At 35.7% G+C, this 18,583-nt stretch overlaps 2 protein-coding genes across 4 annotated transcripts; one reads left to right on the top strand and one right to left on the bottom strand.

Annotated features, from left to right (window-relative positions):
* Positions 1-1,437: 1,437 nt before the first annotated feature.
* LOC122008967 (synaptotagmin-2-like) lies at positions 1,438-11,904 on the bottom strand. Of its 2 annotated transcripts, none has more exons than XM_042564911.1 (13): positions 11,763-11,903; positions 11,487-11,640; positions 8,133-8,231; positions 7,977-8,027; positions 7,778-7,901; positions 7,196-7,314; positions 6,981-7,082; positions 6,796-6,870; positions 6,100-6,176; positions 5,752-5,998; positions 5,311-5,661; positions 5,088-5,216; positions 1,438-1,938 (listed from the first exon to the last, which is right to left on the bottom strand). In XM_042564911.1, the coding sequence occupies exons 2-13, from the start codon at positions 11,598-11,600 to the stop codon at positions 1,810-1,812; spliced, it is 1,617 nt and encodes a 538-aa protein (XP_042420845.1). In that variant the 5' UTR covers positions 11,601-11,640; positions 11,763-11,903; the 3' UTR covers positions 1,438-1,809. The 2 variants fall into 2 exon arrangements, 1 of the variants encoding a protein (XP_042420845.1); XR_006119433.1 differs by having other exon boundaries at positions 1,801-1,938; positions 5,295-5,661; positions 11,763-11,904.
* Positions 11,905-12,669: 765 nt separating this feature from the next.
* On the top strand, positions 12,670-15,650 carry LOC122008966 (basic leucine zipper 19-like). Of its 2 annotated transcripts, XM_042564910.1 has the most exons (4): positions 12,670-12,930; positions 13,239-13,764; positions 13,864-14,053; positions 15,225-15,650. In XM_042564910.1, exons 2-4 carry the CDS (start codon positions 13,267-13,269, stop codon positions 15,263-15,265), a joined length of 729 nt encoding a protein of 242 aa, XP_042420844.1. In that variant the 5' UTR covers positions 12,670-12,930; positions 13,239-13,266; the 3' UTR covers positions 15,266-15,650. The 2 variants fall into 2 exon arrangements, with proteins under 2 accessions (XP_042420844.1, XP_042420843.1); XM_042564909.1 differs by having other exon boundaries at positions 13,239-14,053.
* Positions 15,651-18,583: the final 2,933 nt, after the last annotated feature.

Genomic DNA, 18,583 nt, shown 5'->3' with positions numbered 1-18,583 from the left:
CGGGATATATAGGCTTCGAATAACAAACAAAGGTGGGTCAGGAGGCCAGACACTACGTGACAAATAGACTTGCAAGGAATCGTAACCACTTGTCAGAAAACAATCATCGCGTGTCAGGGAATATTCTAATGGGGGAGGCTCATACCCTTCTTGGTTCCTCCGCCAGCCTATAAGAGAAAGTCACGTGTCCACCACCGCCAGACAGAGCCTGACATCCGACATTCCCTGACATTCACCAGGTTCCAGAAGCCTCAGCTGCAGTATAAAAAGGGATGCTTTGTCCCTTACGCAGGTACGCTCATCCGTCATTTTTTTATTAACAGTTTTTTACTTTTGATGTTTTCTTTGTGATTTCTGAGGAAAAAGTACTTGACTTGAGCGTCGGAGGGCCTGACCCGGGGACTTTTTCCCTGGTTTCTAACGACCGGGTGGCTTGTTTGAGTGTGTGCAGAGAAATAGTGTCATCCTCCTGGTCCTTTCCTTCTGCACGATTGCCCGTGTGCACCTGTCCACGGGGTACCCCGCTGATTCAGCATCGCGACGACTCTTCGTCAACTTTGAGCACAACAAGACCCGCCTTCATCTGACTCAACTTCCGGACAGGATCAACAGCATATGAGGAGCATCTTAAATGAAGCCAATCATCTTTTACTACTATTTCTATTATTTTTTAAATCAATTAATTTTTCTCTTTTTTTTTCCCTTCGTCTTTTGTCCTTCTATACATTATTGTCCTTCTATAAATAATGTAAGAGTGCATGAAACCGTCGAGACAATGTCCATAACAAATTATGATTTTTTTTTATCATCTAAATAACTGACTAATAATGAAGGTGATCGTATTGGTCCTATAAAAATTTCCTATTAACCATTAATGTAAATTAAGAAGTGCTCATAAAAATCCATCTAAGCAGCCAACATTATTAAATGTCATCCCACGGAAAAAAAAAAATCCTTATAGTATACCGCATATTCAAATCTTAGATGTCTAATTAATCACTTAGAAAGCCTAACCATTAGACTTAGAAAGCCTAACCGGGTACAAATTATTAGAGCAAAAGGTGAAATTTTCATCTAAGCAACCCCTTCAAGACGATTCCACATTCTCTAGAAGAGGGAGACATTTATCCTAACACAATCGTTCTTTACCATATATCAATCATCCAACGAAACATTTTATATCCACTGAAAATTAACTCTAAAAATAAAAATTATTAGAGCAATCAATCATATAAATACCAAATACATCAACCCGTGAGAAGCAAAAGTAATAAATACAACCTGAGGACTTCCACCCGTCCTAGTACTGTCCTACACAAATTCTGTTAATATTTGTGACATATCAAATGATAAAATTGTAAGCAGAAGATGAACATGAAATAGGGAAATCCGATCTTAACTTCCAAGAGAAAAATATCCCAAAGAACAAAAACAAAATGTTATTCGGGCAAACCATTCGGCAAATGAAAACACAATTGTTGTTGGAACATGAAATCTGTTTCTGAAGACAAACACAATGTAACTCTATTGGAAGGAAGAAAGAAATCAAATATCTACAAGGCTCGTCGTCTCAATCATCATTAATATCCATACACTCGAATGAAAACATGATTATTGTTGCAACATGAAACCTGTTTCCCGAAGTCACAAAAGCAATGTAACTCCGTTGAAAGAAAGCAATCAAATATCTACAAGGCTCGTCGTCTCAATCATCAGTATTCTGCAACCTTGATATCGCAACAGCATTGCTCATCCCGCATAATTTTTTCATATCAAATCAGTGCGGGGATTAGCTCAATAGATGAAACTCTAAGAAGTAATCCACTCCATTTCTATCTGAATTCTTCCATTTTTCGAGTCAATTAGATGATATGTCTCATTGGTTCTCCTGTTGTGTACCACATCTGCAAGGTTAATGATGACATGCCCCAAGTTTTCCTGAACAAAATTAGGAGCATCTCAAATACTTGGAGAGAACAAATAGTTAGAGATAGAGATGGAACTGAAATGGACAAAAAAACCAAAAGAAGAAATCAAAATAAGGGGAAAAAAAATGCAGAGGCCATAATAATGAGTTCATCCTTCATTGGACATTGGCTGCAAAATCATATTGATTATTTGAATGTTTCTTCCCTTCATTATGAAGTTAGAATGATTCTAAAATCACTTTAAGTGGTCTAAGATAGGGAACCATGCTTTTCTTCTTTTGAGAAAAGAGGAAGAGTGAAGATTAGAATCTTTAACATATACACGCCACCATCTAGTGAAGTGCGATTTTGGCCTCAATGTTGGCAACAACAAAATAAGGAAAGACTGAAGACCAGGACCTCTATTATATACCAAGGACCTCGGCAGTAGCTCCTAAGGTCTTTACCATTATGAGTCCATGATATATATTTCTCATATTCCCCATCTCTCTAAAGTCTGATTCCATGAGCATACAAAAAACTTCATACGTCCTAGCATAAGCTCCATTTCTTGGAATCATTAATTTCCATGAAAATTTAACTGGAAACGAATTAAGGGGGTTCTCCGAAGTTTCCACCATCAAGGTTCATTTGGTGCTCTGAAGATTGAACTCAATAATCTGAATAAACAACTGCAGGCCTTCTAGATAACAAAGCATCCATTAGATAGTGGGCATTGATTAATCATCAACACTTCTGCTGAACTTTTGATTAATCCTATGTATCCTGAGTGCTTTGATTAAAACAAACAAACTAATAATTTGTCCTGGTGTGCTTTTAGAGTTCATGCTTTTATTTAGATTCAAGATTATTGATGTTGTATATATCAAGCTCACAACATTATATGAAAACCAAGGAAAATGATTTCAGATCGAGGAACTGATTATGCTGAAGTTTGGATTTGTTTAAGCTAAGGTTTCTACAAGACAGGATAGAATAGTTGAATAAATAATTTTAATGATAATTACTCAAATTTAATACTCTCTTAGTGGCTCAAATTATGATGGAGCAGCCAAAACCACAAATCCATCATATATGTAGCCTCGAACCTTCCCAAATCAAATCAAACTCAATAATATCAAAACTGGCTAAAAAATTGGACGGTCTATAAATTGATCGCACGGTAGATTGGTATAGCAACCAATGTCCAGTGGCAGGCAAAAATTGACTATTGTCTATTTAACTTCCAATGGTTATATTCCAAGTGACTACCCTTAAGCACATAACAGTCTCAGTCTCTGGAAGAGGGCTTGTAGTGTCATAATATTTGAGTCTTAGACTAATCCAACCACCAGTATAAGCCCAACCGTGTTTTCATTTCATCTCAAGTACTATCAATGGATCCTTCTACCTCTCATTGAGCCACATGCATTCTATGCCTAGTCCTAGAGGAGTCAAGTTACCAATAGACAGTATTCTGAACTCATGCTTTTTCATTTGTGCTTGTATTTATCCACTTATCATTTTTCACTGTTTTTTTTAATTGCCTTGCTTTGAGAATTTTGATAGAATGATTAAGCGCCCTTGCGACTGAGGATCACAAGAGAGACAACAACGATCTATTTGGAGAGTGCAGTCGTTGTTCTTATACAAATCTAATATGCATCAGACACAATATAAGATGTGCCACGGAAACTGGAGATGTAATTACCTCGATCTCACTAGAATTTAATGCAAAATCGGATAAAACCAATGGACCACAGATACATCCCTCCACCATGAACTAGTTGGTTGGGATATTAGAGGGTTGTTTTTTTCCTAGGTAGCCCTTTACTTGATATAGATTCCCATTATTTATTTATTTTGCATGAAAATATTTTTATAACTAATGTGTACATGAAGGAGACCTTTTATCCTTTTTTTGGTTACTAGGCTAATATTGGGTACATTAGATGCGCATTGGATAAGAAGCCGAAACTAACCAGAATAGAACACAACCGAATGCACCATCCTTCCATCACTATACTTCATATCACATATAACATTCTATATAGTCGGCTATTTCATGTTAGCTTCTTATGAAGTTGTACTCTGCATGAATTGTGTGTTATCATGTTTCTCTTTACTCTCTTTAAGAGCATATAATGACATTGATCGGGCTGAGGAGGAAAAAAACAGTTGGATTTTGCATAGTCATGGGTGATTCTCTTGTATCCTAGAAAAGTAAGAAGTAAAAAAACTTGTATCCGTACAACACATAAGTTGAATACGTGCATTAACCAACACCGTCTCCAACATCATGTGGCTATGATGCCTAGTTAATGATATGGGCATTTCTACTTCACAATCTACTTTATTATGGCGGTGAAAATGCCATATAAAAATAGGATATCATGATGTATTTCATGCAAGAATAGGACACAAAAAAAACACAATCGTCAATCACTCGACAACATTTACACATGAGCACTATTCGATTATATTCCACTTCTAAAGGTGAGCTCACCAAGACACTTGCACCCATTTAGTTCAACAACTTAGCTCCAACCCCAACCTAGTCAAATATCCACCCCAAATTGAGCTTGAAGGAGATTATTTTAGAAGATGATCCATTAAAAGCAGAATTGACCAATAAACTTGAGGTTGAGTTGAACAAATCAGTTTAAAATCTCATGTACTAGACTATACATAATACCCTCACTATCATGTAATTGATATCAAGCAATGAAAATTGCAATTTCTGATTTTTTTTTGTACCTGAAGTATTACAATGAGGTTCAATTAAACAAGACCTACTTAAATACTAAAATGTTTCTTGCAAAAATGAGATGCAAAACTTTAAGTGTCTTTATATTGCATATTGATAATTGTGCTCAAGTCAATCATGAAAATTATCATCTCATCTTTGTTGATAAAAGATAAATTGTGTTGAAAATCACGTCTAGCTAAACATATTTGCAAAGATAGTGTTTGTTGTGTACATTCAAATGTTTCCATTATCTTGCTCCATTCATGATCAAATCATTTGTGTAATTTATATTTACCCAAATGCAATAGGATACAAAATACACATTTGACATATCTGTTTTGCAGTCACTTTGGTATATTAATTAAGTGAATTAATCTTGCTAAGTTAATTATATATAAAAATAATGTAAAACTGAGATGTAAAAGCAGTACCTTGGAGTGTATACCAATACTCGGTGCCTTGCTATGTACGTCCACTTGTATTCTCTCATTGATAGGAGGCTCCTCACATACAAATTGGTGTACTTCTTCCCATCTTGGATCTCTGTTTTTCTTGATATGCTGCATTCAAATTGATATTAATCTCAGAAGTAGAATAACAATTTTCAGAAACAACTTAAATATTGAGATTGTAGGCACCTGGTTCACAAAATACCTTAGTTTTCTTCGCCTCTCCTCTAAAGGTAAGACGCACATAGGGGTTCGTATGGTGCTTTCCCTCAAGATCTTGAGCTTCATGAATGGTAACAACAAGCACGCCACCACCTGTAGGAGTACTATTAGGAGCGTGTACTCCATTAGCCTTCTCACTATCAACCTCTAACAATTTATCTTCCTTAAAAGGCTTGTATGTTGCTTCTACAACAATCTGCCCACGAAATTTGTCATTCTGAACCTCAATACTATCAAGACTCTTCACCAAGTCGAGTGTTAAAATTTTTGGCTCATCAGCATTAAGTTCATTTAACCGAATAACATTCATGCCCATTTTTTCATGTTTTCCCACCTACATAAAGAATGTGCAGAAACATAACTAATTTCAATAAGGTAAAACAGTAAAGAAAGGAAAGAAATACATGTATCAAGAAATTCATACCTGTTCCCAGTCATAAACACTAAGGTCCAATTGTTGATTTTCTGGGTCTCTTATAACAAAATTGAATTCTTCGTTCCACTCAGGGTTTAAGTTGCTCTTCTTGATGGTTGTCTTCTTTGACGGAAGTTTATCGTCTGAAAGCTTAAGTTTCACATACGGATCTGATTTTCCAAATAAATCTTTCTTTCTTAGTTTATGTGCACTGACAATCTTCACATGCAGCATTCCAACAGGCTTATTTGAGGCTCTGCAACATTACATAGTTTCATTGGCTTAGTTGTCAGTGTCTCATATTCAAACTGTTAAAATTAACATTTGTAAAATGTCCTATATTGACATGAAAATTACTTTGAAGCATCAAGTACAGGCACTTGTAGGTATTTAGGCCACAGATACATATTTGCAACTTGCTTCTTTATGGTCTCCTGCAAACAAGGTAACATAAGTTAATAATAAAAAAAGAAAACTGGAAATCATATAAAGCACACAAGTTGGCTCAGATTTTGGTACATAATTCAGTGTCGGCCGATGATTACACGACTCAAACAACTCCTAAGTCATTTGTCTATTCTTTTAAATAGATATCTAACAGATACTAGGCACTCATGGCAGTCCATCCAATTAGAAAAAAAATGTGATTGCGAGAAAAACAGATCATTGAACCAGAGCCTCTTCCTCAAATGACTCAATCACTGAAATCTCAGTTAAGGAATTTAATTCATACGTATGCAATAAAAATTCTTTGTAGACATCTAATCATTGTCCCAGAGCCTCTTCCCCAAATCACTCTATCACTGAAATCTCAGTAAAGGAATTCATACATATGCAATAAAAATTCTTTGTGAACATCTACGAAAACAACTCAACTCACTAATGTCAAGTCTTCTCTTATGTAGCAAATGGAGTAGTGAGGATATTTTGGATTAATATTTCAAGTTTCTTAATAATTAAACTAACATAAATGACAATACTGCATGATAGATGATACATACAGATACCCAACAATAGTAACATATTATTCAATTAAATGGGGAAAATAACCACCTGAACAAATCTGTAAAGACCAGGAATGGCCATAAGATCAGCCCCAACAAGTTTTAATCCAAAGTCAACATGTGGCTGTAACAGAGAGTATGATCAAACAACAGAATACATTGAGTGGTTGCATATGATGAGAGTAGCTTATTGATGAAGATTTAAAATGAAAGAGTAAGTTCTATTTCACTAACCTTCTCCATGAGGGACACAAAGATATTTGCAAAACAAGGGAAGCTAGGGACCAATGGTTTTAAAGTAATTCGTGGAGAAGCAAAGATTTGTAAATCTACAACCTGAAAATCTCAACATGCAAGTATGTAACCTTCTGTCTCCAAATACAAACTAGCAGAATAGCATTCCAGCAATGAAATGAAAATATACTATGAGAGAGAGAAATGTGAATGACCTGTATAGACAATTTTAATCCATAGGCTTTGGCAGCGATAGTTACATTGGGATTCCCAGCCCATTTAAGTGATGGTTCCATAATAAGTTCCTTCTCATCTGTACTGTAAACTTTCATTCCTGGCAGAAGTTGACACTCAGATGTTATCAGAAAATAAGCAAAAGCATGGAACTAAAATCCGTACTTGAAGTCCAGAATGAAACCAAAACAAAATACTCGATAGAATATAACACAAAAACAACTGTGGAGTTGGGACAAAAAAAAATTTAGTCTGATTTCCATAAAAATATTAAATCTCAGACAAGTAAGAATATTAGAGGAATAGAGTAACAGCTCAAGAAGTAGATTGGACTTCCTTTTAGAATTGTTGGGCTTGTGATGTTATCTAATAAAAACAGTGTCAGCTTTTGTATAAAAGTGTAAAAAAGTTGCAAAAAAGTTCAAGTGGAACTGAAAATTAAATGGTAAATGTATTTTTCTTATAAAAAGCCAACTAATTTGATTGGAAAGGGTAAACAAAAAAAATCACCAATGCATAGATATTCACAAAGTACCATAGATAAGAATAACAAAAAAGCTAACCTTGAAAAGTTGGTGGCAGTGAACCAAGAGTGAATTTTTCAAATTCAACAGAATTAATATTGTACTTTGCAGTATTCTCGGCAATAATAGGATCTGCAATTTGCTTAGCAGTCTTGCAGATAGCCTTGTAAAGGATAGAAGGAATCAATATGAGAAAGTGGAAACCATGACATATAGAAAGCTTAATATCAAAACATACCTTATCAAGGTATGGCCACATTAGTGCGAGAAAGTTATTCAACCAATCAATCTTCAAAAAGAAGAACAAGTGTTAACTAAGAATAGATCGATAGTTTTTTACAGTAATTCAAGCAAATTCATCAAATGTTTATTAATATTAGGCAGGTCCACATACCCGTTCATAGTCTGGACTCTTTACCCATAGAGGAATTTCAGGAAATATACGTTCCAGTGATTGCGTTTCATGTTCAACAAGTGGACGAATCTTAGGATCCTGATCAAGTAAATGCAAAATAGGTCAAACATAAACCATTGAATATTAATTCCCACACTATATTTCATATGATAAAGAACAGTGCCAGGTATGAAATTGAAGCAGAAACTTTCATCAAGCAACAAATCTTTGAACATAAGCTGCATAGACCACTTAGACATGCAACGTGGTCATTTTGCACTCGCCCAAGGCCTTAGCCATCTGCTCGGTAGTTAACTCCTATATCATGACATACATTAGCCCTATAGGATCTACCATATTTATTTTACGTGAGCAAATTATTAAGTCTATCATAAACTTAACAAATCTATCACCCTGCTTGATTTTTTTTAAGGTACCATTAAACGATAATGTGACACCAAACCTAGTCAGAATTTTGTCAACTCAAATGTCATGTTACCACGTATTTCAATCCAATTAAAAATTAAATAGTGGTTGGCGTGGCATTGGAAGTGAATCCGAAGGTTTTTCTTTTTAAATTTAGATTTTATTTTTTAAATAATAATTAATTGGTTGGATTTATGTGATGACATGATATTTGAGTTGGCAAAATTGCTTACTAGACATGGTGTCATATCCATACTTGATGCCAACATAACAAAAATCAAATGGAGTGACAGATTTACAATTTTAGAAAGTTTGTGATAGATTTGTTAAAACGTGTAAACTTCATGATGGATTTAGCAATTTACACTATTTTAGACCAAGGAGCATTTTCTACATAAAGTGAGTTTGCTCCAATAACTCACTCTAGTTAAGGATTATAAATTTGATTCTTTATTCATCACCACAATTTCAACTAGTAATTAAATGAAAATTCATTGGAAAAACATGGAATTTTGTGATTGTACATTGTTTGCTTAGTGTATCTTTAGCAATTTCTTAATATAAAACATAAGTATTTACCCCACAATCTCATCAAAGGGAATATTTACCTTACACACTTCAACATACATCAAAGCATGACGATATGAATTTAGAAAAATTAAACTAACAATATTGTGACTAATGCTTTTTAGTGTGTGTTATATTTTGTAATTTATTTATTTTTTTTCAAAATTTTAATTCTTTTAACTAACTAATTGCTATAATTTTAAGCGCAAAACATCAGAGCATCATCTCTCCAACTTTCAAGCTTTCATTTGCTCAATGCATTAGATGGCAAAGCGAGACAAGGAAAGTAACTTTGACAGCTCATAAACGCTTTTTCACTTTAGCAATTGAGACCAACCAAGTGACTTTTTTGATTTTATATCAATGATGCTTTTCTCAAAAACTAGTTATAGCTTATTTTTAAATTTAGATATCCTTCAAAATGAAAAAGGTCCAAGTAGATGCCTTATATGCAGAAGAAAGGATTCACTCTAGAACTAAAAAATGAAAAAGGATCCAGGTAAACACCTTATAAGCACAACAAAGGATTCCCACCCAAAATGTGTGGCGCATAACAAAGGGCACAAAACCTATTCAAAGAAAATAAGCTCCAACATTCACTAAGCTAGTTTCCCCACTGTTTCTTTTACTCTTTTGATCTTGAAAGGTTACTGGTTTACAATATATGATCCTCGCTAGGAAACAACTATTAACAACTAGAAGAAATAAATTAAGTGGAAGGAGATTAAAGGAGTAAAACTTATGTGAGTTCACCTCATGTACTTTAATGGATGACAAAGCATGCCAACACTATATAGTACAGCGAAGTTTTACTTATAATTACTACAATTTTAATTTTAGAATTAAAAAAAGTTATGTAAAAGGAGGGAAAAGGAGTAAAATTTATCCAAATTCACTCTGGTACACTTCAAAACATGCCAAAGCACATAGAATGTTAGCAGTTAGTACAATATAATATTACAAAATTTTAATTTAATTACTATCTAAAGATATAGTGTAATTTTTCAAATTAAATAAAATAAATGAAAGGGATAACGAGTCAAAACCATTTGTGCCAACAAGAAATGGTACCAAAACCATTCCGTTTAAGATATGATCAAAACCCAAGCATGAAAATATATTTTCAACCTTGATGATAAAAACATTTTAGCATGAAAATGATATAAATCAAAGTAGAGGATAAAATTGATGCAAACCTTAGAGTTTAAGGAATGTCAATCAACTACCCACTAAAATTTAGTAATCTGCTTTTAAACATAATATCGAAATTTAAATGTACAAAATATTATGATGTAAATATTGAGAAATGCATAGAATATATCTTTAAAAATCCAATATATAATTAGTGTGACATAAATTAGATATCAAGAGAGAATACATAAGGACATTTATGAGCATAATATGTAAATAAATCAATAAGCAGTAAACATAATACTACTAATGTTACTCTAAAATAATTGAGTAAAAAAGAAATAAGGAAAACTATGAAAAGTAGCATAATGTTGTATGACAACAAAATTAACATAGATATCTCATATTATAATATGAAATAAATATATATAAGTACTCAAGCAATAAACATAATACTAAGATTATAAAATAATTTGAGTGAAAGGAAATAGAGAAGAATTATGAAAACTACCATAATCCCAAATGACAACAAAATTAACATGGATATCTGCAATAAACATAACAATGTGTGTGTGATTCTAAAATAACAGGCAAAAAAGAAATAGAGTTAAATTATTAAAACTAGCATAATGATATACAACAACAAAACTAACATAGATATTTGATGTTATAATGAGAAATGAATATATAAGTACTCAAAATAATACATCAAACTACACGATAAACAATTAAAGACATAAAAAGTACTATTTGAAATTAAACTATTTGCGAAAATCTTCTGTGTTACAAGTTTATTAAAGACGAACCTAATGGAGAGCATTTTTATAGCCTAACAGCGTGACTACCACCTTAACCTAGATCGGACTAATTGAAGTTTACCTGGATCTGCATTTTTTTCTAAGAACATATGATAATAAAGCAACAATTGTCTTTTGAACAGGATTTAACAAAGCTATCGTCTTAGGACTATGATATCCAGAAATCTGCTCCTGATCAATACAGAACCATGTCAAATTCATCCAAAATCGACATTTTAGATTTCAGATGAATCATCGGATCACGAAGCCTCATCTTACATTCTAAATTCTCAAAACCATGACGACATAAAACAAAAGTTCAAAGCAAATCACTCCTAGTCAAATGCACGCACGTCACAATAAGAACAGATCTAAAGCGTAGGCCAACGATGTGAACCAACTTTAGATATAAAGCTCATAAAGCAGCGCCTACCTGATCGACATCAGAGGACAGGAAGTAGACGAAGAGGTAGTATCCAGCAACGATCCCCACAGTCAGCCCCACTCCAAACCCGAAGAAGCCCGACACCGTGCTAAAAAATCCCATCTTCCCCCACACTACTCACCGCTGCGCACAACTTCAACTCCTTCGCATTAAGATAAAACAAAAAACAGGAACGTCGACCGCCGTGAGCACAGAAGGAGAAAAAAAAACAATTTTCGCCTAGTTAATTCCACCATGAAAAGGATAAAAAGAAAGAACAAGTACGAGTCAAAAATCCACGTTTCACGAACACATCCAAAGCTTCCAAATCTGCCGTCCCATCCGCGTCCCGCGGAGTAGAAGAAGAATCAGGTCAGAAAGGGAAATGATTTTGAAATGGAAGCGAGTCAATGTCAGCGAGGAGTGGACCCGTTGATCATGCCGCGGTTTGTGACGGCTCGGCCGACATCAAGCGTGTCGCCGCTATTTATTAATATCACGGATCTCAGCGGAGCGATATATACGTTCAACCGTTGCCGACTTAGTTCAAACTTGCCCTTATTTCTATTATTAATGCCACATAAACTTTTTGGGAAAGTAGGACAAAAAAGGGAAAGTGGCATTGATACTTATTCTATATCGACACAATCCTCTCCATCATACTTGCCTTTGTCTTCAACTATAACTTTTAAGTCGATCTTGGTTATCTTCGACATCTTGTCCTCAGGGCGTAGATGGAGAGTGCATGATTTCAAAGGTTGATTCTTCTTCGTCATGCATTTTTTATTTATGTATCTATATTTATCTCTCTCCATATCAATAGGACCGACTCTAGATTTCATATTTTTTTTAAGTTATCTTCCACATCTTAATTTATGCATATTCAGGCTTTCAAAATATTTCTCTCTGCTAACAAAAGTTAGATGGTCTAGAGAAATAGAGAATACCATTGTCGCAAGTGTTGTAATAGGTCTGATGTGCCAATTTAGCTGAACCGGCACTAAACCGAGCGGTCAATCCAATTTACAGCTTTAGTTACTTGCGGAACCGGTTTAGATGAACCGGCAGTTAATGGGATCAATCATGTACCGTCTGATCTGAATCAGACGTTGGATATGGCTCTTTTAACCAATCGAACGGCTCATGTCGGCCGAGCTAAAGCTACCTCCGTCGGTTTTTATTTTCACTCTCTCTACAGCCACAACTCTCCGCTCGGGTCTCATTATTTCCTCCCGTGTGGTTTCGCCGAAGTTTCCCTGTTTTGCGTCTCTTTCTCTAGGGTTCCGATCGATTCCAGTCCGGATCTCGTTAATTTCCAGTTGTTCCCTTCCAAAATCTCGTCTTGATTTGCATGATCTGAGATTTCGAAAGGAGCGCACCCAGATGCTGCACAGGCGCTGTTCCTCTGCCGTGGTGATCGGATCGTCTTCTGAACAACGCCCCTAATTTTGAGGTACTTCTCTGGCTTCCGGTCGTTCAATTCTTTGTTCTTATCTGTTGTTCTCTGTTTAACGTTTCCTTTTCTTTTCTCGCCTTAACTGCCTCACAGTCGGTATGTTTTGTGATTGATCGAACTATTTATCGAATGCGTCGTGCTTGACCCTTACATATAATAATGTTTCCGACAAAATTTTGCTTTTCTTACTTGTGCTTGAAGTCTTCTTGTTTGTTTCCGGAATTTTGAACTTTTTTGGATCCTTGAAGGTAACATTCGTCAAGATTAAGTCACTGAACTATCTTACGATCTTTCTGCTTATTTAGGTAGACTATATTGCTCGCGTTTGTGATTATGGACGAAGGGGACCTCGATTTCTCTAATCCCGAGGTCTTCTCTGGGCCCAACGGTGGTGAAGATCTTCCTAGCAACTGCTCCATGGATAGTTTTTTTGACAACATCTTCAATGATAGCCATACATGCACCCACACCCACACTTGCAACCCGCCGGGACCGGACCTCTCTCACACCCATACTTGTTTCCATGCGCACACCAAAATCGTCTCAGCTTCTCCTGATGAGACTGCTGAGTCAGTGGAGAAGGGAACTTCATCAAAAAAAAGATCTTGTGGTAACAGAGAGGCTGTTCGGAAGTATAGGGAGAAGAAGAAGGCACATGCAGCATCCTTGGAGGAAGAGGTTGCTCAACTAAGAGCTGTTAACCAGCAACTCATGAAGAGGCTTCAAAATCAAGCTGCTCTTGAAGCTGAGGTTACGAGGCTCAGATGTTTGCTTGTGGATCTAAGGGGGCGCATAGATGGAGAGATTGGATGTTTTCCTTATCAGAAACAGGTGAAAGCGAGCGGGGATTTTACTTATAACGTGACCCAATCAAACATGCTAGCTGATGCTCAGGTTCTAAACTCATGTGGCTTCCGTTGCGATGATCAGGTGTCTTGTCTCTATCCAGATATACAAGGGAAGACTTTTGGAGAAAATGGTTCTTATAGCAGTCAAGATCTCCGAGTCTGTGAGATTGACAATTTGCATTGCATTGGGACTCCTGCTGCTAGATCTTTTGGATGTGGAAATGGAGTTGCAAAATCTGCTGATCACTCAGCTAAAATCACAAAAATTGAAGGTCTGATTTTGTTTATCACATTACATTTTTCTCTATGCCCATAATTTTTTACTTAGTTTTTTGAAGTGTCTCTTGTCAAATTAGTTATATTCAGTTACATAAAGAAGATCACTTTTAGAAAATATCAACTAGCTTTTGCATGTCCATATTAACATCTTTAGACCCCCCTTTTTTAGGTTATGAATTTGCACTCTTCTGTATGATGTGCAATATTTAACATTGTGGATTCTTGTAGTCTCACCAAATTTAATTCAGTTGTCTGGGCACTTCAGGCGTATTCTGGAAAGCATTTTAGTAGGTGTTACTCATTTTGTGAGGTTTCATAGTTTGCTAGGTGTTTCTTGTACTATGAGTTAGTTCAGGATACATCATAATTCACTGGCTTCCACAGTTTTAAGTAGTTTATTCTAGTTAATACACGCCAAAGTTTGTTTTCTTATTTAACTATTAGTGCTGTGCAAATGTTTCAGTGGTGGTCATTTCCATTTCCAATCCTGCTAGCTCTAGGCATTATTAAAATTTTATTCTCTTATTACCCATATGTATTTCGAGACTGATATCCATATTTAAGACCTAAAAGAGGCATGATTGTACATATTGAATATATTTGCACTACAGTCAAGATCATTGCTTGAATTTTATGTTTCTTTTGTCACTAGTCTATGCTGATGATTTTTTCTCTAGCTATTTATGTATAGAAATGAACATCTGAAAGACATTGTATTATCATTGTTAATTCATGTTAGAGGCGACATGTTTTGGTAAGTTATTGATCGGATTACAACCTTAGCGTGAAATGAAATTGATTTTTTACAGTTGCAAACATGATAGTTGAACACTGGATTCTAAAAGCTTATAGTTGTTTAAACTTCAAATAATATACTTGTTTTTAATATGAGAGAAAACTCATATGGCATTTTAAGGTATAGGTAATAACTGTAAAAATCACTATTCTCATGTGGAACTATGACTTGTTAACTGTGTTGAGCCTAATTTATTTCCGTCCATTTTCTTTGTGTTTCTTCTTTTACTTTGCAGTTACGGTTGGTTACCTGTTTTTTCTCCACGATGATTTGGGTGACAACTCAATTTTATCCGACATAGTGAGCAAAATGAAAAGGAACTTGTTTCCATGATGTCTAACCATTCCTAATTTTCGTCGACTTTGTAGGTGCTCGTGCTGCAAAGAAGGATCACATTGTTGATCTTTGATTTGATAGTCAATCCATTGCCTGTCTTTTTCAGCAGACAATCCTTTTCTAGTTTGTTCTCCAGTTGGTTGCTTTAAGATTAAATTAAGGTGTAGAAAGTAGAATTCCAGCGAGCGAGGATTGCGGATGTAGTTGCATAGCAAACTATCTGCCTTCGAATCAGTTGATAGCCTCTGTTTGGATGTTGTCTTAAGTAGGATCAAATGCTCGTAGCAGAATCAAGATTAAAAAAAAATAAAGTATGTAGGGATTTTGTTGTCTCCATAAATTTTGATTGTACTATATATCAAAATCCTTCATATTTGTATGTGTATATTGAGGTACTCAGCTTTGTTCTGGATCATGGTTTCAATCTTATTTCCTGAGCTTTTATGGTTTCGATCAAATATGATGTGAGAAACATCCATTTTGTCCTATATATATATATATATTTTTGCATTTAGAACTCCGAAAGTAAATTGCTTTTACCCTTTTTATTTAAATCTATTCAGATGTTTACTAGCGCTCTCATTCATTTGTTTCGGTGTTCAAATTTATTTATTGAGCTTGTTTAATTTTATTTATTAAAAACTTTATTGAACTCAAGTTTGTTTCTGAACAATGTGAATATTTTTATGAATGTTGTTTAAATTTTTAATTGAGCTCGATTATAAATGTTGTTATTTTTATAATTTATGTTTAATTTGTATATATTTATGAAATTATATTATTCTTATTTTTAATATCATGAGGACTAGATTTAGAAAAATATATATAATTTTTTAAATAAAATTCTTAATATTTTGTATGTATACTATTAAATTTTATATAAGTTATTTTACTAACTGTTTATGGAGGTTATTATAAGGGTGATACGCACACCCACGTGGGTTAATCGGTACCTGGTCATGTGGATTAGTCGCACACCCACGTGGGTTAATCGTTACCTGGCCATGTGGATTAGTCGCAAACGTTGTCGCACAGCGTATGACACGTGTGTGTCTGTATATATATATGCCACGGATGATTAAGACGATCGAAAGTGACTCAATTGTGAATTAAATATTAAGTTATTGAGGGACGATTAATTCATTTGGAGTCTGATGTGGTGAGATAGAGGGTCCATCGAACGTGAGTTAAGGACGAAGATAACAGTCAATGTATAATGGTAAAATTATGAAAGTTAAAGTCATAGAGGGTCCATCGAACATGAGCCAAGGATGAAGATAACAATCAATGTATAAAGGCAAAGTTAAAAAAGACAAAGTCAGAGGACCAATAAATTTATCAAAAGTGGGATGAGCGGTATTCGAGGTCAACTATCAATCGATTTAGAAGTGTCCGATCGGTCAACAGGTTCATGAGACAGATTGCTCATCCGAACAAGATCAGTACAACTAGAACATTAGATGCTCGCAATTGACTAAGTGAGTGTCAAGTCGACCGGAGCTCATGTCCGGTTGAACTAAAAGCAATCTGCCAAACCGAGTCACTACAAAGAAAAGCAACTGAAGTCGACCGGGCGGGGAATCCCGGCCAAGCGGCTATTCCGCTAGGTCAAATAGTGAGATCTGTCTCATATCTCTTAATATCCTTCTGGGAGGTAATGCCACTGACAACAGAGCATGGTCAATAGGCAAATCGTACGACGGAAGCTTCTACTGCCTTGTTAGGGATTTGCATGTCTTGTTAAGGTATGATGTCATAGATACTTTCCTGATATGCATTTTTATAGGACGTTCGGAAAATGCGTCCGCGCTTTGGGGAGCATGCACATCGCCTACTATAGCACTATATAAAGGAGGGTCGATGTATCGATAGAGGTATGTGCTATTCATTATTCACGCTTGTGCTTTCATTGCTACTACGTTGCTCCACCTTCTTCTACTACTGTTCTGATGACTGACTTGAGCGTCGAAGGGTCAACATCGGGGATCCATTTCTTGACCCAACACTGACGTTTCTTATGTTACAGATTAGAACAAAGTTTTCATGTGGTCAACCGAAGAGTCAAATCTCTATCCAGCCTTCTTCACAATTTTTGGAGAAGATCAGAGTCCTATTAATGAAATAAATAAACCAAAATCCAAGAACATGAAGGGCGCTAGAATTCCATTCTGTTTCAATTTCCCTGTACAAAAATTGTACAAGTACAGAACTTTCCCTAGCAACCCGCATGTTCGATCAGACATGTGTTTGATCAATCAAGCAAGTTCTTGACGGATCAAAACACATCTTGATCAAAGTACAAGATCGCTGGCCTCTTGTGTTGGTATTCAAAATCGATACAAAGAAAACTAAACTAACTACGCAGCGAAATTAAAGAACTAGTTGTACCTTTCCTTTGTAGCTAAAGACCTTTTGATCTTCTGCTGTATTTCTCTCCTATTCTTAGACGTCATGTGGGCGATGATCTACCAAGATGACAAACACATTTCCCTTCGTTGTTTCCAAACTGCCGACCACCAAGAGAATAGCTAGGAAGGGACATTTTCTCCTCTTCTTCTTCTTTTCCAAACGGCCACCCGCAAAAGAAAGCTAGAGGAGGTGTCGACCCTAAGCAAGGAGGAGGCACCGACCCCTAGCAAGGAAGAGAGGAGCCGATCCTAGCAAGGAAGAGAGGAGCCGACCCTAGGAAAAGAAGAGGTGTCGTCGACCCTAAGAAAAGAGAGGTGTCGCCGACCCTAGGAGAAGAGATGGAGGTGGCGCCGAAAACCAACCATCAACAACTACTCGTGGATGGGTGGATGCAAGACTTTATATAGAGGCTACAACAGGAACCTAGATGAGAAATTGGTTTAGGCCTCCTGATGAGCTTGGGCTTCCTGTGCTCGGCCCGAACACTCAACTTAAGTCCATCAATAATAACCCATAACACTAAAGGGTTATTATTAAACTACCGCACCAATCCCATATTACAATATGAGTTCCTTCTTATCATGAGTGTGTTAATCTCTCTGTGTTTAAGATATCGTATGCTCGTTAATTAAATGAGTTACTAACAACTCAATTAATTAACATCTGATTCCAATAGTAGTAACACTCAACTTTATTATCATTTCTGACTAATTCCACCTGCAGAATTTACATGATAATCTTATAAGCTCCTCAAGGGGACATCATCAATCTAAATAATTAGGACACAAATTTCTTCTATAATCAACAACACACCATATAAACAGTACTATTTGTTAGGACCAAAAGTAGCTAGAGGGGGGGGGGGGGGGTGAATAGCTCGTCGCGTTCGCTCGGTGCTCGGCGTTACTTGTTCCTTCAAAGATGTGCAGCGGAAAATACAGAAACAAATACAACAACGCTAACACGGTTGGTTTACTTGGTA

This window comes from Zingiber officinale, chromosome 8A (assembly GCF_018446385.1).
Source record: "Zingiber officinale cultivar Zhangliang chromosome 8A, Zo_v1.1, whole genome shotgun sequence".
NCBI classification, from domain to species: Eukaryota; Viridiplantae; Streptophyta; class Magnoliopsida; order Zingiberales; family Zingiberaceae; genus Zingiber; species Zingiber officinale.
The sequence above is the reverse complement of the archived record's forward strand: the minus strand, read 5'-3'. Positions and strand labels throughout refer to the sequence as shown.